At 48.1% G+C, this 22,943-nt stretch overlaps 1 protein-coding gene across 1 annotated transcript in view; it reads left to right on the top strand.

Moving 5' to 3' along the window:
- Nucleotides 1-22,943, top strand: part of gse1b (Gse1 coiled-coil protein b) — a 445,489-nt gene that overhangs the window by 107,919 nt on the left and 314,627 nt on the right. The window contains exon 2 of the mRNA XM_042321104.1: nucleotides 20,452-20,614. Within this exon, the coding sequence (XP_042177038.1) occupies nucleotides 20,452-20,614 (163 nt within the window). The remainder of the gene's footprint in view (nucleotides 1-20,451; nucleotides 20,615-22,943) is intronic.

Below are 22,943 nucleotides of genomic sequence, written 5' to 3'. Positions count from 1 at the left end.
GAGAGACATTATGGATGTAAAGAGAGCGAGAGACATTATGGATGTAAAGAGAGAGAGAGAGACATTATGGATGTAAAGAGAGAGAGAGAGACATTATGGATGTAAAGAGAGAGAGAGAGAGACACTATGGACGTAAAGAGAGAGAGAGAGAGAGACATTATGGATGTAAAGAGAGAAAGAGAGACATGGATGTAAAGAGGGAGAGAGAGAGAGACATTATGGATGTAAAGAGAGAGAGAGACATTATGGATGTAAAGAGAGAGAGAGAGACATTATGGACGTAAAGAGAGAGAGAGAGAGACATTATGGATGTAAAGAGAGAGAGAGACATTATGGATGTAAAGAGAGAGAGAGAGAGAGATTATGGATGTAAAGAGAGAGAGAGACATGGATGTAAAGAGTGAGAGAGACATTATGGATGTAAAGAGAGAGAGAGAGACATTGTGGATGTAAAGAGAGAGAGAGACATTACAGATGTAAAGAGTGAGAGAGACATTATGGATGTAAAGAGAGAGAGAGAGACATGGATGTAAAGAGGGAGAGAGACATTATGGATGTAAAGAGAGAGAGAGACATTATGGATGTAAAGAGAGAGAGAGAGAGACATTATGGATGTAAAGAGAGAGAGAGAGAGACATTATGGATGTAAAGAGAGAGAGAGACATTATGGATGTAAAGAGAGAGAGAAACATTATGGATGTAAAGAGAGAGAGAGACATTATGTATGTAAAGAGAGAGGGAGATGTTATGGATGTAAAGAGAGAGAGAGAGACATGGATGTAAAGAGGGAGAGAGACATTATGGATGTAAAGAGAGAGAGAGAGAGACATTACAGATGTAAAGAGTGAGATAGACATTATGGATGTAAAGAGAGAGAGAGACATGGATATAAAGAGGGAGAGATACATTATGGATGTAAAGAGAGAGAGAGAGAGACATTATGGATGTAAAGAGAGAGAGAGACATTATGGATGTAAAGAGAGAGAGAGAGACATGGATGTAAAGAGAGAGAGAGAGAGACATTATGGATGTAAAGAGAGAGAGAGACATTATGGATGTAAAGAGAGAGAGAGAGAGAGAGACATTATGGATGTAAAGAGAGAGAGAGAGAGACATTATGGATGTAAAGAGAGGGAGAGAGACATTATGGATGTAAAGGGAGAGAGAGAGACATGGATGTAAAGAGAGAGAGAGACATTATGGATGTAAAGAGCGAGTGAGAGAGAGAGAAAGAGACTGGTCATCTCTGTGTACCTGTCTCATGACCCACTGGTTGATGCTTATTTATAAACCCTCTTAGGCCTCACTTCCCCCTATCTGAGATGTCTACTGCAGCCCTCATCCTCCACATACAACACCCTTTCTACCAGTCACATTCTGTTTCAGGTCCCCAAAGCACACACATCCCTGGGTCGCTCCTCTTTTCAGTTCACTGCAGCTAGTGACTGGAACGAGCTGCAACAAACACTCAAACTGGACAGTTTTATCTAAATCTCTTCATTCAAAGACTCAATCATGGACATTCTTACTGACAGTTGTGGCTGCTTTGTGTGATGTATTGTTGTCTCTACCTTCTTGCCCTTTGTGCTGTTGTCTTTGCCCAATAATGTTTGTATCATGTTTTGTGCTGCTACCATGTTGTGTTGCTACCATGTTGTTGTCATTTTGTGTTGCTACCATGCTGTGTTGTCATGTGTTGCTACCATGTTGTTGTCATTTTGTGTTGCTATCATGTTTCTCTTATATTGTGTTGCTACCATGCTGTGTTGTCATGTGTTGCTACCATGTTGTTGTCATTTTGTGTTGCTATCATGTTTCTCTTATATTGTGTTGCTACCATGCTGTGTTGTCATGTGTTGCTACCATGTTGTTGTCATTTTGTGCTGCTACCATGTTGTGTTGCTACCATGTTGTTGTCATTTTGTGTTGCTATCATGGTTCTCTTATATTGTGTTACTACCATGCTGTGTTGTCATGTGTTGCTACCATGTTGTTGTCATTTTGTGTTGCTATCATGTTTCTCTTAAATTGTGTTGCTACCATGCTGTGTTGTCATGTGTTGCTACCATGTTGTTATCATTTTGTGTTGCTATCATGTTTCTCTTATATTGTGTTACTACCATGCTGTGTTGTCATGTGTTGCTACCATGTTGTTGTCATTTTGTGTTGCTATCATGTTTCTCTTATATTGTGTTGCTACCATGCTGTGTTGTCATGTGTTGCTAAAATGTTGTTGTCATTTTGTGTTACTACCATGCTGTGTTGTCATGTGTTGCTACCATGTTGTTGTCATTTTGTGTTGCTATCATGTTTCTCTTATATTGTGTTACTACCATGCTGTGTTGTCATGTGTTGCTACCATGTTGTTGTCATTTTGTGCTGCTACCATGTTGTGTTGCTACCATGTTGTTGTCATTTTGTGTTGCTATCATGTTTCTCTTATATTGTGTTACTACCATGCTGTGTTGTCATGTGTTGCTACCATGTTGTTGTCATTTTGTGTTGCTATCATGTTTCTCTTATATTGTGTTGCTACCATGCTGTGTTGTCATGTGTTGCTACCATGTTGTTGTCATTTTGTGTTGCTATCATGTTTCTCTTATATTGTGTTGCTACCATGCTGTGTTGTCATGTGTTGCTACCATGTTGTTGTCATTTTGTGTTGTTATCATGTTTCTCTTATATTTTGTTGCTTCCATGCTGTGTTGTCATGTGTTGCTACCATGTTGTTGTCATTTTGTGCTGCTACCATGTTGTGTTGCTACCATGTTGTTGTCATTTTGTGTTGCTATCATGTTTCTCTTATATTGTGTTACTACCATGCTGTGTTGTCATGTGTTGCTACCATGTTGTTGTCATTTTGTGTTGCTATCATGTTTCTCTTATATTGTGTTGCTACCATGCTGTGTTGTCATGTGTTGCTACCATGTTGTTATCATTTTGTGTTGCTATCATGTTTCTCTTATATTGTGTTACTACCATGCTGTGTTGTCATGTGTTGCTACCATGTTGTTGTCATTTTGTGTTGCTATCATGTTTCTCTTATATTGTGTTGCTACCATGCTGTGTTGTCATGTGTTGCTACCATGTTGTTGTCATTTTGTGTTACTACCATGCTGTGTTGTCATGTGTTGCTACCATGTTGTTGTCATTTTGTGTTGCTATCATGTTTCTCTTATATTGTGTTACTACCATGCTGTGTTGTCATGTGTTGCTACCATGTTGTTGTCATTTTGTGCTGCTATCATGTTTCTCTTATATTGTGTTACTACCATGCTGTGTTGTCATGTGTTGCTACCATGTTGTTGTCATTTTGTGCTGCTATCATGTTTCTCTTATATTGTGTTACTACCATGCTGTGTTGTCATGTGTTGCTACCATGTTGTTGTCATTTTGTGTTACTACCATGCTGTGTTGTCATGTGTTGCTACCATGTTGTTGTCATTTTGTGTTGCTATCATGTTTCTCTTATATTGTGTTACTACCATGCTGTGTTGTCATGTGTTGCTACCATGTTGTTGTCATTTTGTGTTACTACCATGCTGTGTTGTCATGTGTTGCTACCATGTTGTTGTCATTTTGTGTTGCTATCATGTTTCTCTTATATTGTGTTACTACCATGCTGTGTTGTCATGTGTTGCTACCATGTTGTTGTCATTTTGTGTTGCTATCATGTTTCTCTTATATTGTGTTACTACCATGCTGTGTTGTCATGTGTTGCTACCATGTTGTTGTCATTTTGTGTTACTACCATGCTGTGTTGTCATGTGTTGCTACCATGTTGTTGTCATTTTGTGTTGCTATCATGTTTCTCTTATATTGTGTTACTACCATGCTGTGTTGTCATGTGTTGCTACCATATTGTTGTCATTTTGTGCTGCTATCATGTTTCTCTTATATTGTGTTACTACCATGCTGTGTTGTCATGTGTTGCTACCATGTTGTTGTCATTTTGTGTTACTACCATGCTGTGTTGTCATGTGTTGCTACCATGTTGTTGTCATTTTGTGTTGCTACCATGTTTCTCTTATATTGTGTTACTACCATGCTGTGTTGTCATGTGTTGGTGCCTTGCTATGTTGTTGTCTAAGGTCACTCTTTATGTAGTGTTGTCTTGTCTCTCTTGTCGTGATGTGTGTTTTGTCCTATACTTTTATTTTATTTTGGTAGGCCGTCATTGGAAATAAGAATTTGTTCTTAACTGACTTGCCTAGTTGAAATAAAGGTTAAATCAAATGTAAAATAAAATCCTCCTCTCATTCTGTCCTTCATCTTCCACCAGTGTGTGATTGGTTGTAGTGTGTGTTGATGACCAGCCTGCTCTAGATATGGTCTCAAATCGGTAGTAGATATGGCCTCAGATCAGTTCTAGTGGGCAATGTGTCTGTGTCTGTGTCTGTTCCCCTGCCTCTCTGCCCTAGGCTGACCCAGGAAGTGTGACTGGGCCCTGAGCATCTCTACGGCATAGCAGGTGTAGGCAGGGAGAAGGTTGTTTTTGTGTGTGTGTCCGTGCGTGTGCGTGCGTGTGTCTGTGTGTTAGAGAGTGTTTGGGTCTAATGTGAGCCCCGGGCTAGAACCGGACTGCTGTGCCGCAGAGTTTACAAGACATTGGAGACAGAGAGAGAAAACAGGGTATGAGAGAGAGAGAGAGATGTAATGGGGAGGGGGGAGGGCGATGGAGGATGAGAGAGAGAGAGAGAGATGAGAGAGAGAGAGAGAGATGTAATGGGGAGGGCGATGGAGAGAGAGAGAGAGAGATGTAATGGGGAGGGCGATGGAGAGAGAGAGAGAGATGTAATGGGGAGGGCGATGGAGAGAGAGAGAGAGAGAGAGAGAGAGAGAGAGATGTAATTGGGAGGGCGATGGAGAGAGAGAGATATGTAATGGGGAGGGCGATGGAGAGAGAGAGAGAGAGAGAGAGAGAGATGTAATGGGGAGGGCGATGGAGAGAGAGAGAGAGAGAGAGAGAGAGAGATGTAATGGGGAGGGTGACCGGGGAGGGTGAGCGAGAGAGAGAGAGTGAGAGAGAGAGAGAGAGATGTAATGGGGAGGGCGACGGAGAGAGAGAGAGGGAGAGAGAGAGATGTAATGGGGAGGGTGAAGGAGAGAGAGAGAGAGATGTAATGGGGAGGGCGATGGAGAGAGAGAGAGAGATGTAATGGAGAGGGCGATGGAGAGAGAGAGAGAGAGATGTAATGGGGAGGGCGATGGAGAGAGAGAGAGAGATGTAATGGGGAGGGATGGAGAGAGAGAGAGAGAGAGAGATGTAATGGGGAGGAGGATGGAGAGAGAGAGAGAGAGAGATGTAATGGGGAGGGGATGGAGAGAGAGAGAGAGATGTAATGGGGAGGGCGATGGAGAGAGAGAGAGAAATGTAATGGGGAGGGGGATGGAGAGAGAGAGAGAGAGAGAGTAATGGGGAGGGCGATGGAGAGAGAGAGAGAGAGATGAGAGAGAGATGTAATGGGGAGGGGGATGGAGAGAGAGAGAGAGAGAGAGATGTAATGGGGAGGGGATGGATGGAGAGAGAGATGTAATGTGTAATGGGGAGGGCGATGGAGAGAGGATGCAGAGAAGCAATGTTGGAGAGAGAAAGAGACGGAAGATAGAGAGAGAGAGAGAGGTAATGGGGAGGGCGATGGAGAGAGAGAGAGAGAGAGAGAGATGTAATGGGGTGGGCGATGGACAGAGAGAGAGGGAGCGAGAGAGAGAGAGAGAGAGAGATGTAATGGGGAGGGCAATGGAGTGAGCGAGAGAGAGAGAGAGAGAGCGAGAGATGTAATCGGGAAGGTGACGGAGAGAGAGAGAGATGTAATGGGGAGGGCGGCAGAGAGAGAGAGAGATGTAATGGGGAGGGTGACGGAGAGAGAGAGAGAGAGATGTAATGGGGAGGGTGACGGAGAGAGAATTGAGAGAGAGATACAGTGCCTTGCGAAAGTATTCAGCCCCCTTGAACTTTGCGACCTTTTGCCACATTTCAGGCTTCAAACATAAAGATATAAAACTGTATTTTTTTGTGAAGAATCAACAACAAGTGGGGCACAATCATGAAGTGGAACGACATTTATTGGATATTTCAAACTTTTTTAACAAATCAAAAACTGAAAAATTGGGCGTGCAAAATTATTCAGCCTCTTTACTTTCAGTGCAGCAAACTTTCTCCAGAAGTTCAGTGAGGATCTCTGAATGATCCAATGTTGACCTAAATGACTAATGATGATAAATACAATCCACCTGTGTGTAATCAAGTCTCCGTATAAATGCACCTGCACTGTGATAGTCTCAGAGGTCCGTTAAAAGCGCAGAGAGCATCATGAAGAACAAGGAACACACCAGGCAGGTCCGAGATACTGTTGTGAAGAAGTTTAAAGCCGGATTTGGATACAAAAAGATTTCCCAAGCTTTAAACATCCCAAGGAGCACTGTGCAAGCGATAATATTGAAATGGAAGGAGTATCAGACCACTGCAAATCTACCAAGACCTGGCCGTCCCTCTAAACTTTCAGCTCATACAAGGAGAAGACTGATCAGAGATGCAGCCAAGAGGCCCATGATCACTCTGGATGAACTGCAGAGATCTACAGCTGAGGTGGGAGACTCTGTCCATAGGACAACAATCAGTCGTATATTGCACAAATCTGGCCTTTATGGAAGAGTGGCAAGAAGAAAGCCATTTCTTAAAGATATCCATAAAAAGTGTCGTTTAAAGTTTGCCACAAGCCACCTGGGAGACACACCAAACATGTGGAAGAAGGTGCTCTGGTCAGATGAAACCAAAATTGAACTTTTTGGCAACAATGCAAAACGTTATGTTTGGCGTAAAAGCAACACAGCTCATCAACTTGAACACACCATCCCCACTGTCAAACATGGTGGTGGCAGCATCATGGTTTGGGCCTGCTTTTCTTCAGCAGGGACAGGGAACATGGTTAAAATTGATGGGAAGATGGATGGAGCCAAATACAGGACCATTCTGGAAGAAAACCTGATGGAGTCTGCAAAAGACCTGAGACTGGGACGGAGATTTGTCTTCCAACAAGACAATGATCCAAAACATAAAGCAAAATCTACAATGGAATGGTTCAAAAATAAACATATCCAGGTGTTAGAATGGCCAAGTCAAAGTCCAGACCTGAATCCAATCGAGAATCTGTGGAAAGAACTGAAAACTGCTGTTCACAAATGCTCTCCATCCAACCTCACTGAGCTCGAGCTGTTTTGCAAGGAGGAATGGGAAAAAAATTCAGTCTCTCGATGTGCAAAACTGATAGAGACATACCCCAAGCGACTTACAGCTGTAATCGCAGCAAAAGGCTGGCGCTACAAAGTATTAGCTTAAGGGGGCTGAATAATTTTGCACGCCCAATTTTTCAGTTTTTGATTTGTTAAAAAAGTTTGAAATATCCAATAAATGTCGTTCCACTTCATGAATGTGTCCCACTTGTTGTTGATTCTTCACAAAAAAATACAGTTTTATATCTTTATGTTTGAAGCCTGAAATGTGGCAAAAGGTCGCAAAGTTCAAGGGGGCCGAATACTTTCGCAAGGCACTGTATATAATGGGGAGGGCGATGGAGAGAGAGAGATGTAATGGGAGGGCGATGGAGAGAGAGAGAGAGATGTAATGTGGAGGGCGACAGAGAGAGAGAGAGAGTGAGATATGTAATGGGGAGGGCGACGGAGAGAGAGAGAGATAGAGAGAGGGAGAGATGTAATGGGGAGGGCGGCGGAGAGAGAGAGAGAGAGAGAGAGAGAGAGATGTAATGGGGAGGGCGGCGGAGAGAGAGAGCGGAGAGAGATGTAATGGGGAGGGTGACGAGAGAGAGAGAGAGAGAGAGAGAGAGAGAGAGATGTAATGGGGAGGGTGGCGGAGAGAGAGAGAGAGAGAGAGAGAGAGAGATGTAATGGGGAGGGCGGCGGAGAGAGAGAGAGAGAGAGAGAGATGTAATGGGGAGGGCGGCGGAGAGAGAGAGAGAGAGATGTAATCGGGAGGGCGGCGGAGAGAGATAGAGAGAGGGAGAGATGTAATGGGGAGGGCGGCGGAGAGAGAGAGAGAGAGAGAGAGAGAGAGATGTAATGGGGAGGGCGGCGGAGAGAGAGAGAGAGAGAGATGTAATGGGGAGGGTGGCGGAGAGAGAGAGAGAGAGAGAGAGAGAGAGAGAGAGAGATGTAATGGGGTGGGCGGCGGAGAGAGAGAGAGAGAGAGAGAGAGAGATGTAATGGGGAGGGCGGCGGAGAGAGAGAGAGAGAGATGTAATGGGGAGGGCGGCGGAGGAGAGAGAGAGAGAGATGTAATGGGGAGGGCGGCGGAGAGAGAGAGAGAGAGAGAGAGAGAGATGTAATGGGGAGGGCGGCGGAGAGAGAGAGAGAGAGAGAGAGAGAGAGGGAGAGATGTAATGGGGAGGGCGGCGGAGAGAGAGAGAGAGAGAGAGAGAGAGAGATGTAATGGGGAGGGCGGCAGAGAGAGAGAGAGAGAGAGAGAGAGAGAGATTGAGAGAGGGAGAGATGTAATGGGGAGGGCGGCGGCGGAGAGAGAGAGAGAGAGAGAGAGAGAGAGAGAGAGAGAGAGATGTAATGGGGAGGGCGGCGGAGAGAGAGAGAGAGAGAGATGTAATGGGGAGGGCGGCGGAGAGAGAGAGAGAGAGAGAGAGAGAGAGAGGGAGAGATGTAATGGGGAGGGCGGCGGAGAGAGAGAGAGAGAGAGAGAGAGATGTAATGGGGAGGGCGGTGGAGAGAGAGAGAGAGAGAGAGAGAGATGTAATGGGGAGGGTGACGGAGAGAGAGGATGCAGAGAAGGAATGTTGGAGAGAGAAAGAGACGGAAGATAGAGAGAAGAGCAGAGAGTAGTTTCTTGTACCAGCTCTGTCTCAGTGGGAGTGAGACGTCAGCCTCTGTCAGTCCGCTCGACCAGCCAGCCTGCAGGAGAAACAGATCTATCTCCCTCTCTCTTTGAGTTTTCTGCCTAAACTGAGAGACGAGACACTTCACGACTCCCAGAGAAAAAAACACAACTAGCGACAACACCAGCAGGTATTTTCTACAAACAAGTGAGGCAACTAAAGAAAACCCTGAAGTCTACATTCTCCAAGGACACAAACATTTATTATCACTCTTAGAGTTAGACAGGATGGGTTGGTTCACTTCAAGTGCTCTAAAACAGGGCATGGAAAGAGGTCCTGGCAAGATTGTTGTAGCTGCATTTCCCCCAGTCTTTTACGGTGAATAGGAAAGACAACAACTCTCCACCACTCAAGGCTGAGCTCCTCAAAGCCCTTGGAAATGTCAGCATCATTAGAGAGAATGTCAGTCGAGCTTCAGAGATCCCCCAGATAGATCTGGTGTCTGAGGAGATGTGATGGAGCTCATGACCTGTGGGCAAATAGAGCTTCATCTGCTCTTCTTCAGTATGGAGACACAGAAGGGGTTTATCCTCAGCTAGCTGAGTAAGTGTTCACAAACACACTGGTAACACGCCCTATTGTGTCTCCCTCACGTGTTGGTTTCATTACACTGTTGTAACATATTCATTACGTAGTTATAACTTTAGTCCGTCCCCTCGCCCCTACCCGGGCGCGAACCAGGGACCCTCTGCACACACAGACAACAGTCACCCAAGAAGCATCGTTACCCATCGCTCCACAAAAGCCGCGGCCCTTGCAGAGCAAGGGGAACCACTACTTCAAGGTCTCAGAGTAAGTGACGTCACCGATTGAAATGCTAGTAGCGCGCACCACCGCTAACTAGCTAGACATTTCACATCGGTTACACTCACCCCCCCTTTTGACCTCCTCCTTTTCTGCAGCAACCAGTGATCTGTGTCAACAGCATCAATGTAACAGTATAACTTTAGTCCGTCCCTCTCCTCGCCCCAACCTGGGCTCGAACCAGGGACCCTCTGCACACATCAACAGTCACCCTCGAAGCATCGTTACCCATCGCTTCACAAAAGCCGCAGCCCTTGCAGAGCAAGGGGAACCACTACTTCAAGGTCTCAGAGCAAGTGACGTCACCGATTGAACTGCTAGTAGCGCGCACCACCGCTAACTAGCTAGACATTTCACACCTGTTACATAGTGCTTATGTCATGTATATAAAGGCTCTATGATGCTGTCATTACCACTCTTACTCCATTGTGACCTGTACAATAGATGATATTCCACTTTTTACAGGTAAAGGTATATTTAAAGAAGGGAAATGTTTCCTATCATAACCGATAGTCACTAGAGAATGTATAGTGTGTACGTGTCATGTGCGTCATCATTTGTCCCTATTGATCTCTCTGCACCCCCACTCACTGAGATATTGACTTGTTCAAGTGTTTATCCTGTCTGGCAGCGTTTATAGATGATCACGTACACAGGCAAACACACGCGCAAGCATACAGACACACACCCCTCCCTTCCTGCTGTGTCTGAGCCTCTCCCTCTGTGCAGGTCTTATTGAATCTATAAGGTGTTACATCTCAGATATCGCTCGGCGGTATTGACGTGTGTCTCTGTGATGAAAGAGCCTGTCTCTAAAGGGTCATAGGTGGAGGGTCAGGGCAGGGTGTGTTACCCACAGGAAGTTATAATGAGACCGTGAGGTTGTGCGAGGGGGGGGGGGGTCTGTCACAGCCCCTCAATTCATTAAGCCGTCTGAACAGATTTCTCGCCTGTCAGCTCCTTAAAGCGGTGGTGACAGTGTCTCAGACCTATAAACACACGTACACACACACACATACACACACACATACACACACTGTCTCCCTCCTCCTCCTCTCCTGTCATGCAAAGCCCCTGTGGACTATGTTTATCATATCAGTGTTAGAATCAGCACTCGGCTGCTAATGTCTTGTGATCCTATGAGGCCACGCTCCTGTTGCTGTGATTGGCTGGCTGGCTTACTATGTGTCCGGCCTTGGCACTAATTAGCTTCATCTCCTGCTCCAATTAGAGGAAATGACTTCTAACTCCTAAACAAGCCTCACTTAGCAGACATAACAACAGGAGAATATACTGCACCTCTCTCAGCCTCAATGTCCTCCTTTTAGAACAGGGAAGCACAGTTGTATGTCACTGTAAACACTTTGGTTAGGTAACACCTTTTCTACTGTGCTATTTACAGTACCTGCTATTTACTTAGAACGATGTGTAAGTGAGTATTTTAAAGTAGTCGTACCAGGTATAGAATGGTGGCGGGGACAGAACTGTAAAATAACGTGTTCCCATCCGCATCTTGTCCGATCTCCCTGCTTCCTGTCAGTCCCAGTAGTGTAACTGATCTCCCTGCTTCCTGTCAGTCCCAGTAGTGTAACTGATCTCCCTGCTTCCTGTCAGTCCCAGTAGTGTAACTGATCTCCCTGCTTCCCATCAGTCCCAGTAGTGTAACTGATCTCCCTGCTTCCTGTCAGTCCCAGTAGTGTAACTGATCTCCCTGCTTCCTGTCAGTCCCAGTAGTGTAACTGATCTCCCTGCTTCCTGTCAGTCCCAGTAGTGTAACTGATCTCCCTGCTTCCTGTCAGTCCCAGTAGTGTAACTGATCTCCCTGCTTCCTGTCAGTCCCAGTAGTGTAACTGATCTCCCTGCTTCCTGTCAGTCCCAGTAGTGTAACTGATCTCCCTGCTTCCTGTCAGTCCCAGTAGTGTAACTGATCTCCCTGCTTCCTGTCAGTCCCAGTAGTGTAACTGATCTCCCTGCTTCCTGTCAGTCCCAGTAGTGTAACTGATCTCCCTGCTTCCCATCAGTCCCAGTAGTGTAACTGATCTCCCTGCTTCCTGTCAGTCCCAGTAGTGTAACTGATCTCCCTGCTTCCTGTCAGTCCCAGTAGTGTAACTGATCTCCCTGCTTCCTGTCAGTCCCAGTAGTGTAACTGATCTCCCTGCTTCCTGTCAGTCCCAGTAATGTAACTGATCTCCCTGCTTCCTGTCAGTCCCAGTAGTGTAACTGATCTCCCTGCTTCCCATCAGTCCCAGTAGTGTAACTGATCTCCTGCTTCCTGTCAGTCCCAGTAGTGTAACTGATCTCCCTGCTTCCCATCAGTCCCAGTAGTGTAACTGATCTCCCTGCTTCCTGTCAGTCCCAGTAGTGTAACTGATCTCCCTGCTTCCCATAAGTCCCAGTAGTGTAACTGATCTCCCTGCTTCCTGTCAGTCCCAGTAGTGTAACTGATCTCCCTGCTTCCTGTCAGTCCCAGTAGTGTAACTGATCTCCCTGCTTCCTGTCAGTCCCAGTAGTGTAACTGATCTCCCTGCTTCCTGTCAGTCCCAGTAGTGTAACTGATCTCCCTGCTTCCCATTAGTCCCAGTAGTGTAACTGATCTCCCTGCTTCCTGTCAGTCCCAGTAGTGTAACTGATCTCCCTGCTTCCCATAAGTCCCAGTAGTGTAACTGATCTCCCTGCTTCCTGTCAGTCCCAGTAGTGTAACTGATCTCCCTGCTTCCCATTAGTCCCAGTAGTGTAACTGATCTCCCTGCTTCCTGTCAGTCCCAGTAGTGTAACTGATCTCCCTGCTTCCCATTAGTCCCAGTAGTGTAACTGATCTCCCTGCTTCCTGTCAGTCCCAGTAGTGTAACTGATCTCCCTGCTTCCTGTCAGTCCCAGTAGTGTAACTGATCTCCCTGCTTCCTGTCAGTCCCAGTAGTGTAACTGATCTCCCTGCTTCCCATCAGTCCCAGTAGTGTAACTGATCTCCCTGCTTCCTGTCAGTCCCAGTAGTGTAACTGATCTCCCTGCTTCCCATTAGTCCCAGTAGTGTAACTGATCTCCCTGCTTCCTGTCAGTCCCAGTAGTGTAACTGATCTCCCTGCTTCCCATTACTCCCAGTAGTGTAACTGATCTCCCTGCTACCTGTCAGTCCCAGTAGTGTAACTGATCTCCCTGCTTCCCATTAGTCCCAGTAGTGTAACTGATCTCCCTGCTTCCTGTCAGTCCCAGTAGTGTAACTGATCTCCCTGCTTCCTGTCAGTCCCAGTAGTGTAACTGATCTCCCTGCTTCCCATCAGTCCCAGTAGTGTAACTGATCTCCCTGCTTCCCATTACTCCCAGTAGTGTAACTGATCTCCCTGCTTCCTGTCAGTCCCAGTAGGGTAACTGATCTCCCTGCTTCCTGTCAGTCCCAGTAGTGTAACTGATCTCCCTGCTTCCTGTCAGTCCCAGTAGTGTAACTGATCTCCCTGCTTCCCATCAGTCCCAGTAGTGTAACTGATCTCCCTGCTTCCTGTCAGTCCCAGTAGTGTAACTGATCTCCCTGCTTCCCATTAGTCCCAGTAGTGTAACTGATCTCCCTGCTTCCTGTCAGTCCCAGTAGTGTAACTGATCTCCCTGCTTCCCATTACTCCCAGTAGTGTAACTGATCTCCCTGCTACCTGTCAGTCCCAGTAGTGTAACTGATCTCCCTGCTTCCCATTAGTCCCAGTAGTGTAACTGATCTCCCTGCTTCCTGTCAGTCCCAGTAGTGTAACTGATCTCCCTGCTTCCTGTCAGTCCCAGTAGTGTAACTGATCTCCCTGCTTCCCATCAGTCCCAGTAGTGTAACTGATCTCCCTGCTTCCCATTACTCCCAGTAGTGTAACTGATCTCCCTGCTACCTGTCAGTCCCAGTAGTGTAACTGATCTCCCTGCTTCCCATCAGTCCCAGTAGTGTAACTGATCTCCCTGCTTCCCATCAGTCCCAGTAGTGTAACTGATCTCCCTGCTTCCTGTCAGTCCCAGTAATGTAACTGATCTCCCTGCTTCCTGTCAGTCCCAGTAGTGTAACTGATCTCCCTGCTTCCTGTCAGTCCCAGTAGTGTAACTGATCTCCCTGCTTCCTGTCAGTCCCAGTAGTGTAACTGATCTCCCTGCTTCCCATCAGTCCCAGTAGTGTAACTGATCTCCCTGCTTCCTGTCAGTCCCAGTAGTGTAACTGATCTCCCTGCTTCCCATTCGTCCCAGTAGTGTAACTGATCTCCCTGCTTCCTGTCAGTCCCAGTAGTGTAACTGATCTCCCTGCTTCCTGTCAGTCCCAGTAGTGTAACTGATCTCCCTGCTTCCTGTCAGTCCCAGTAGTGTAACTGATCTCCCTGCTTCCCATCAGTCCCAGTAGTGTAACTGATCTCCCTGCTTCCCATCAGTCCCAGTAGTGTAACTGATCTCCCTGCTTCCCATCAGTCCCAGTAGTGTAACTGATCTCCCTGCTTCCTGTCAGTCCCAGTAGTGTAATTGATCTCCCTGCTTCCTGTCAGTCCCAGTAGTGTAACTGTTCTCCCTGCTTCCTGTCAGTCCCAGTAGTGTAACTAATCTCCCTGCTTCCCATCAGTCCCAGTAGTGTAATTACAGCTACAGTAGCTCCCTGACTCCTCAAGAGAAGTCCTTACCACACACACGGCTACAGTACCTCCCTGACTCCTCAAGAGAAGTCCTTACCACACACGGCTACAGTACCTCCCTGACTCCTCAAGAGAAGTCCTTACCACACACACGGCTACAGTACCTCCCTGACTCCTCAAGAAAAGTCCTTACCACACACATGGCTACAGTAGCTCCCTGACTCCTCAAGAGAAGTCCTTACCACACACATGGCTACAGTACCTCCCTGACTCCTCAAGAGAAGTCCTTACCACACACATGGCTACAGTACCTCCCTGACTCCTCAAGAGAAGTCCTTACCACACACATGGCTACAGTACCTCCCTGACTCTTCAAGAGAAGTCCTTACCACACACATGGCTACAGTACCTCCCTGACTCCTCAAGAGAAGTCCTTACCACACACATGGCTATAGTACCTCCCTGACTCCTCAAGAGAAGTCATTAGTAGAGTGACTTATGTATTTTTAGTATTTTTACGTGAGAAGTGTGTGTTTAAGAGCCTCGTCAGTCTGCAGGACCTTACCCTGCTCCATGTCCCTGTCTGTCTTCATACTCCATCTCCCTGTCTGTCTCCCTGCTCCATCTCCCTGTCTGTTTCCCTGTCTGTCTCCCTGCTCCATCTCCCTGTCTGACTCCCTTCTCCATCTCCCTGTCTGTCTCCATACGCCATCTCCCTGTCTGTCTCCCTGCTCCATCTCCCTGTCTGTTTCCATACTCCACCTCCCTATCTGTCTCCCTGCTCCATCTCCCTGTCTGTCTCCCTGCTCCATCTCCCTGTCTGTCTCCATACTCCATCTCCCAGTCTGTCTCCCTGCTCCATCTCCCTGTCTGTTTCCCTGTCTGTCTCCCTGCTCCATCTCCCTGTCTGACTCCTGTCTGTTTCCATGCTCCATCTCCCTGTCTGTCTCGCTGCTCCATCTCCCTGTCTGCCTCCCAACTCCATCTCCCTGTCTGTTTCCTTGTCTGTCTCCCTGCTCCATCTCCCTGTCTGTTTCCCTGTCTCTCTCCCTGTTCCATCTCCATGTCTGTTTCCCTGCTCCATCTCCCTGTCTGTCTCCCTGCTCGATCTCCCTGTCTGACTCCCTGTCTGTCTCCCTGTCTGTCTCCCTGTCTCTCTCCCTGTTCCATCTCCATGTCTGTTTCCCTGCTCCATCTCCCTGTCTGTCTCCCTGTCTGTCTCCCTGCTCGATCTCCCTGTCTGACTCCTGTCTGTCTCCCTGTCTGTCTCCCTGTCTGTCTCCCTGCCCCATCTCCCTGTCTGTTTCCATGCTCCATCTCCCTGTCTGGCTCCCTGTCTGTCTCCCCCCGTCTGGCTCTCTGCTCCATCTCCTGTCTGGCTCCCTGCTCCATCTCCCTGTCTGTCTCGCTGCTCCATCTCCCTGTCTGTCTCCCTGCTCCATCTCCCTGTCTGTCTCCCTGCTCCATCTCCCTGTCTGGCTCCCTGCTCCAACTCCCTGTCTGACTCCTTCTCCAACTCCCTGTCTGGCTCCCTGTCTCTCTTCTCCATCTCCCTGTCCATCTCCCTGCTCCATCTTCCTGTCTGGCTCCCTGCTCCATCTCCCTGTCTGGCTCCCTGTCTCTCTTCTCCATCTCCCTGTCTGTCTCCCTGCTCCATCTTCCTGTCTGGCTCCCTGCTCCATCTCCCTGTCTGGCTCCCTGTCTCTCTTCTCCATCTCCCTGTCTGTCTCCCTGCTCCATCTCCCTGTCTGGCTACCTGCTCCATCTCCCTGTCTGGCTACCTGCTCCATCTCCCTGTCTGGCTCCCTGTCTCTCTTCTCCATCTCCCTGTCTGTTTCCCTGTTTCTCTGTCTGTCTCTCTGTCTGTCTCACTCTGTCTGTCTGTTTCCCTGTCTTTCTGTCTCTCTGTCTCTCTGTCTGTCGCTCTGTCTGTCTGTCTCTCTGTCTGTCTTTCTGCTCCATCTCCCTGTCTGTCTCCCTGTCGCTTTATCTCTCTCTCTCTCTGTCTGTGTTTCTGCTCCATCTCCCTGTCTGTCCCCTGTCTCTCTCTCTGCCAGTCTGTCTGTCTTTCTGTCTCCCTGCTCCATCTCACTATCTGTCTCCCTGTCTCTGTCTCGCTCTCTCTGTCTGTCGCTCTGTCTGTCTCTCTGCTCCATCTCCCTGTCGGCCTCCCTGCTCCATCTCCCTGTCTGGCTCCCTGTCTCCCTGTCTCTCTGTCTGTCTCTCTGTCTCTCTCTCTGTCTGTCTTTCTTCTCCATCTCCCTATCTCTCTGCCTGTCTGTCTGTCTGTCTGTCTCTCTGTCTCTCTGCTCCATCTGTCTGTCTGTCTGTCTGTCTGTCTGTCTGTCTGTCTGTCTGTCTGTCTGTCTGTCTCTCTGTCTCTCTGTCTCTCTCTGTCTCTCTGTCTCTGTCTGTCTGTCTCTCTGCTCTCTGTATCCTGTCTGTCTCCTGTCTCCCTGTCTCTCTGTGTCTCTGTCTGTCTGTCTGTCTGTCTGTCTGTCTGCTGTCTGTCTGTCTGTCTGTCTGTCTGTCTGTCTGTCTGTCTGTCTGTCTGTCTGTCTGTCTGTCTGTCTGTCTGCTCCATCTCACTATCTGTCTCCCTGTCTCTGTCTCGCTCTCTGTCTCTCTGTCTGTCTCTCTGCTCCATCTCCCTGTCTGTCTCCCTCTCTCTGCTCCATCTCTCTGTCTGTCTCCCTGTCTGTCTCCCTGTCTCTCTGTCTCTCTGTCTCTCTCTTTGTCTGTCTCTCTGTTGTGTCTGTCTCCCTGTCTCTCTCCTCTGTCTCCCGGTCTTACTGTCTGTGTCTCTCTGTCTGTCTCTCTGTTTGTCTCCCTGTCTCTCTGTCTATCTCAAATCAAAATCAGATCAAATTTGATTTGTCACATACACATGGTTAGCAGATGTTAATGCGAGTGTAGCGAAATGCTTGTGCTTCTAGTTCTGAAAATGCAGTAATAACCAACGAGTAATCTAACCTAACAATTTCACAACAACTACCTTATACACACAGTGTAAAGGAATGAAAGAATATGTACATAAAGATATATGAATGAGTGATGATACAGAACGGCATAGGCAAGATGCATTAGATGGTATAGAGTACAGTATATACATATGAGATGAGTAATGTAGGGTATGTAAACATTATATGAAGTGGCTAGTGATACATTTATTACATCAATTTTTACATTATTAAAGTGGCTGGAGTTGAGTCAGTATTGTTGGCAGCAGCCCCTCAATGTAAGTGATGGCTGTTTAACAGTCTGATGGCCTCGATCCCAGCTTTGATGCACCTGTACTGACCTCGCCTTCTGGATGATAGCGGGGTGAACAGGCAGTGGCTCGGCTGTTTGTTGTCCTTGATGATCTTTTTGGCCTTCCTGTGACATCGGGTGGTGTAGGTGTCCTGGAGGTCAGGTAGTTTGCCCCCGGTGATGCGTTGTGCAGACCTCACTACCCTCTGGAGAGCCTTACGGTTGTGGGCGGAGCAGTTGCCGTACCAGGCTGTGATACAGCGCCTTCTTCACGACGCTGTCTGTGTGGGTGGACCATTTCAGTTTGTATGTGTTGTGTACGCCGAGGAACTTAAAACTTACTACCCTCTCCACTACTGTCCCGTCGATGTGGATAGGGGGGTGCTCCCTCTGCTGTTTCCTGAAGTCCACGATCATCTCCTTTGTTTCGTTGACGTTGAGTGTGAGGTTATTTTCCTGACACCACACTCTGAGGGCCCTCACCTCCTCCTGTAGGCCATCTTGTCATTGTTGGTAATCAAGCCTACCACTGTAGTCTCGTCTGCAAACTTGATGTCTGTCTCCCTGTCTCTCTCTCACTGTCTCTCTGTCTGTCTCCCTGTCTCTCTGTCTGTCTCCCTGTCTCTCTGCTCCATCTCCCTGTCTATCTCTTTGTCTGTCTCGCTGTCTCTCGAAGTGTCTCCCTGTCTCTCTGCTCCATCTCCCTGTCTCTCTCCCTGTCTCCCTGTCTCTCTCCCTGTCTCCCTGTCTATCTCTGTGTCTGTCTCGCTGTCTCTCTGTCTGTCTCCCTGTCTCTCTGCTCCATCTCTCTGTCTCTCTCCTGTCTCCCTGTCTCTCTCCCTGTCTCCTGTCTATCTCTGTGTCTGTCTCCCTGTCTCTCTGTCTGTCTCCCTGTCTCTCTGTCTGTCTCCCTGTCTCTCTCTCGCTGTCTCTCTGTCTATCTCCCTGTCTCTCTGCTCCATCTCCCTGTCTCTCTCCCTGTCTCCCTGTCTCTCTGTCTGTCTCCCTGTCTCTCTGTCTGTCTCCCTGTCTCTCTGTCTGTCTCCCTGTCTCTCTCTCGCTGTCTCTCTGTCTGTCTCCCTGTCTCTCTGCTCCATCTCTCTGTCTATCTCTCTGTCTGTCTCCCTGTCTTTCTGTCTGTCTCCCTGTCTCTCTGCTCCATCTCCCTGTCTATCTCTGTGTCTGTCTCCCTGTCACTCTGTCTCCCTGTCTCTCTCCCTGTCTCTCTGCTCCATCTCCCTGTCTATCTCTGTGTCTGTCTCCCTGTCTCCCTGTCTGTCTCCCTGTCTCTCTGCCCATCTCCCTGTCTATCTCTGTGTCTGTCTCCCTGTCTCTCTGTCTCTCTCCCTATCTCTCTGTCTGTCTCCCTGTCTTTCTGTCTCTCTCCCTGTCTCTCTGCTCCATCTCCCTGTCTCTCTGCTCCATCTCTCTGTCTATCTCTGTGTCTGTCTCCCTGTCTCCTGTCTGTCTCCCTGTTTCTCTGCTCCATCTCCCTGTCTATCTCTGTGTCTGTCTCCTGTCTCCTGTCTGTCTCCTGTCTCTCTGCTCCATCTCCCTGTCTATCTCTGTGTCTGTCTCCCTGTCTGTCTCCCTGTCTCTCTGCTCCGTCTCCCTGTCTCCCTGTCTGTCTCCCTGTCTCTCTGTCTCTCTCCCTGTCTCTCTGCTCCATCTCCCTGTCTCTCTGCTCCATCTCCCTGTCTATCTCTGTGTCTGTCTCCCTGTCTCTCTGTCTCTCTCCCTATCTCTCTGTCTGTCTCCCTGTCTTTCTGTCTCTCTCCCTGTCTCTCTGCTCCATCTCCCTGTCTCCCTGCTCCATCTCTCTCTCTATCTCTGTGTCTGTCTCCCTGTCTCCCTGTCTGTCTCCCTGTCTCTCTGCTCCATCTCCCTGTCTATCTCTGTGTCTGTCTCCCTGTCTGTCTCCCTGTCTGTCTCCCTGTCTCTCTGCCTCCAGCTGAGAGCTATGTTTATTTCATAAGGCCCTGTGACCAGCGCTGTGTTGTTGTCTGGAGATGTGCGTCGCCGTCCCCGCCTGTCTCTTCCACTTGTCAATGGCCTCTTTTAAGTCCTCTACCGACCTTTCCTCTTCTCTTCCTCTTCTCCTCCTCTTCTCCTCCTCTTCTCCTCCTCCTCTGACAGCTTCCCTCTGTTCTTCCCTCTTCTTTTCATGGTCAGCCCTTCCGCTCTTGCTTGAATGGTCGTCCCTCGCTCCGTCTCGGAAGAGGAGAGGAGCAGTGTGATGTGCATCTAAAGAGACCTGAGCTGTCTCTTTCTCCCTCTCGCTCTCCTTCTGTCTTTGTCTCTGTCAAGGCTCTGTCACTTCAGTCAGGGACGTGTCTTTAATACCCACTGCTGGATAGCCCCATGTTGGCTTTTTATAGCCTTTATATCAAAGCTGTGACAGCTGCTAAAAATGGTCCCCCGGAAGACAAGGCACCTTAGTTGTTAATAGCACTACATTATAGACACGCGCGCACACACACACACACGCACACACACACACACACACACACACACACACACACACACACACACACACACACACACACACACACACACACACACACACACACACACACACACACACACACACACACACAGAGGGAGACAAGGCACTTGAGTAGTTAATGGCACTACCCAAACACTGTAGCAGGATGGCTTTGAAGTCTATGGCTTTGAGTTGCTGAGCTGTCTGAAAGTGGGACAAACTTAGTTAAAACTGTCTGTAATGTTTGGTGACTGTGACGTAGATATGCCATGTGCTGTGGAAACCTCTTTCTCTTGTATATTTAGATATGAGCTGTATTCAGACAGGTCAGGTACATTATGTTGATGCCAGAAGTGATGAAAGTGATTCATTTGCATGTTTTTCTATTAAAATGGATGATTGACGTCATCATCTTTGCCTCTTCCAGACATCCAGTGTGATTGAGGGCGGGGCCAGAGTCAGCAAGGAGGCGGATTCTGCCTTACATACATCAGCAGTGAGCGAATCACAATCAACGGAACCTGGGGTTGGCCACACCCCTTCTCTACCCCCCACCCTGGAGCCAGAGAGAGGAGACCGCCCACCTTCCAGTAAGTACCTTGACTTCTGACCCCTGACCTCCAAGCCCTGCTCTTGCCCTCTGTCCCCACCAAAACATTCTATTGTGTGTGGGTTAGAATGAATTATCTCTGACTCCTAGGTTTTTTGTGCTGTATAAATTCTTCCATTGTCTTTTATTTGCTCTGTTATGTTATTTCTTCTACCCCGACCTACCTTTCTCCTCCTCTCTCTACCTTTCTCCTCCTCTCTCTACCTTTCTCCTCCTCTCTCTACCTTTCTCTTCCTCTCTCTACCTTTCTCCTCCCCTCTCTACCTTTCTCCTCCTCTCTCTACCTTTCTCCTCCTCTCTACCTTTCTCCTCCTCTCTCTACCTTTCTCCCTCTCTCTATACCTTTCTCCTCTCTCTCTACCTTTCTCCTCCTCTCTCTACCTTTCTCCTCCTCTCTCTACCTTTCTCTTCCTCTCTCTACCTTTCTCCTCCCCTCTCTACCTTTCTCATCCTCTCTCTACCTTTCTCCTCTCTACCTCTCTCTACCTTTCTCCTCCTCTCTCTACCTTTCTCCTCCTCCCTCCTCCTCTCTACCTTTCTCCTCCTCTCTCTACCTTTCTTTCCTCTCCTCCTCTCTACCTTTCTCCTCCTCTCTCTACCTTTCTCCTCCTCTCTCTACCTTTCTCCTCCTCTCTACCTTTCTCCTCCTCTCTACCTTTCTCCTCCTCTCTCTACCTTTCTCCTCCTCTCTCTACATTTCTCCTCCTCTCTCTACCTTTCTCCTCCTCTCTCTACCTTTCTCCTCCTCTCTCTACCTTTCTCCTCCTCTCTCTACCTTTCTCCTCCTCTCTCTACCTTTCTCCTCCTCTCTCTACCTTTCTCCTCCTCTCTCTACCTTTCTCCTCCTCTCTCTACCTTTCTCCTCCTCTCTCTACCTTTCTCCTCCTCTCTCTACCTTTCTCCTCCTCTCTCTACCTTTCTCCTCCTCTCTCTACCTTTCTCCTCCTCTCTCTACCATTCTCCTCCTCTCTCTACCTTTCTCCTCTCTCTACCTTTCTCCTCCTCTCTCTCCTTTCTCCTCCTCTCTCTACCTTTCTCCTCCCTTTCTCCTCCTCTCTCTACCTTTCTCCTCCTCTCTATACCTTTCTCCTCCTCTCTCTACCTTTCTCCTCCTCTCTCTCTTTCTCCTCCTCTCTCTACCTTTCTCTCTCCTCTCTCTCACCTTTCTCCTCCTCTCTCTACCTTTCTCCTCCTCTCTACCTTTCTCCTCCTCTCTCTACCTTTCTCCTCCTCTCTCTACCTTTCTCCTCCTCTTCTCTACCTTTCTCCTCCTCTCTCTACCTTTCTCCTCCTCTCTTTTCTCTTTCTCTCCTCTCATCCTCTCTACCTTTCTCCTCCTCTCTCTACCTTTCTCCTCCTCTCTCTACCTTTCTCTCCTCCTCTCTCTCTGCCTCTCCTCTTCTAATCCTCCTCCTCCTCTCCTCCTCTCTCCTTTCTCCTCCTCTCTCTACCTTTCTCCTCTCTCTCTACCTTTCTCCTCCTCTCTCTACCTTTCTCTGCCTTTCTCCTCTCTCTTTCTCCTCCTCTCTCTTTTTCTCCCCCTCTCTCTACCTTTCTCCTCCCTTCTCCTCTTCTCCCTCTACCTTTCTCCTCTCTCTACCTCCTCCTCCTACTCTCTCTATTCTCCTCCTCTCTACCTTTCTCCTCCTCTCTACCTTTCTCCTCCTCTCTCTACCTTTCTCCTCCTCTCTCTACCTTTCTCCTCCTCTCTACCTTTCTCCTCCTCTCTCTACCTTTCTCCTCCTCTCTCTACCTTTCTCCTCCTCTCTCTACCTTTCTCCTCCTCTCTCTACCTTTCTCTCTCTACCTTTCTCTCCTCTCTCTTTTCTCCTCCTCTCTCTACCTTTCTCCTCCTCTCTCTACCTTTCTCCTCCTCTCTCTACCTTTCTTCTCCTCCTCTCTCTACCTTTCTCCTCCTCTCTCTACCTTTCTCCTCCTCTCTCTACCTTTCTCCTCCTCCTCTACCTTTCTCCTCCTCTCTCTACCTTTCTCCTCTCTCTATCTTTCTCCTCCTCTCTCTACCTTTCTCCTCCTCTCTCTACCTTTCTCCTCCTCTCTCTACTTTCTCCTCCTCCTCTATCTTTTCTCCTCCTCTCTCTACCTTTCTCTCTCTTCCTCTCCTCCTCTACCTTTCTCCTCCTACCTTTCTCCTCCTTTCTCCTCCTCTACCTTTCTCCTCCTCTACCTTTCTCCTCCTCTCTCTACCTTTCTCTTCCTCTCTCTACCTCTCCTCTCTCTCTACCTTTCTCCTCCTCTCTCTACCTTTCTCCTCCTCTCTCTCTCTACCTTTCTCCTCCTCTCTACCTTTC

The sequence above is a fragment of the Oncorhynchus tshawytscha genome, linkage group LG04, assembly GCF_018296145.1.
Source record: "Oncorhynchus tshawytscha isolate Ot180627B linkage group LG04, Otsh_v2.0, whole genome shotgun sequence".
Taxonomy (NCBI): domain Eukaryota; kingdom Metazoa; phylum Chordata; class Actinopteri; order Salmoniformes; family Salmonidae; genus Oncorhynchus; species Oncorhynchus tshawytscha.
Note: the sequence above shows the minus strand (reverse complement) of the source record. Positions and strands in the feature narration are given on the sequence as shown.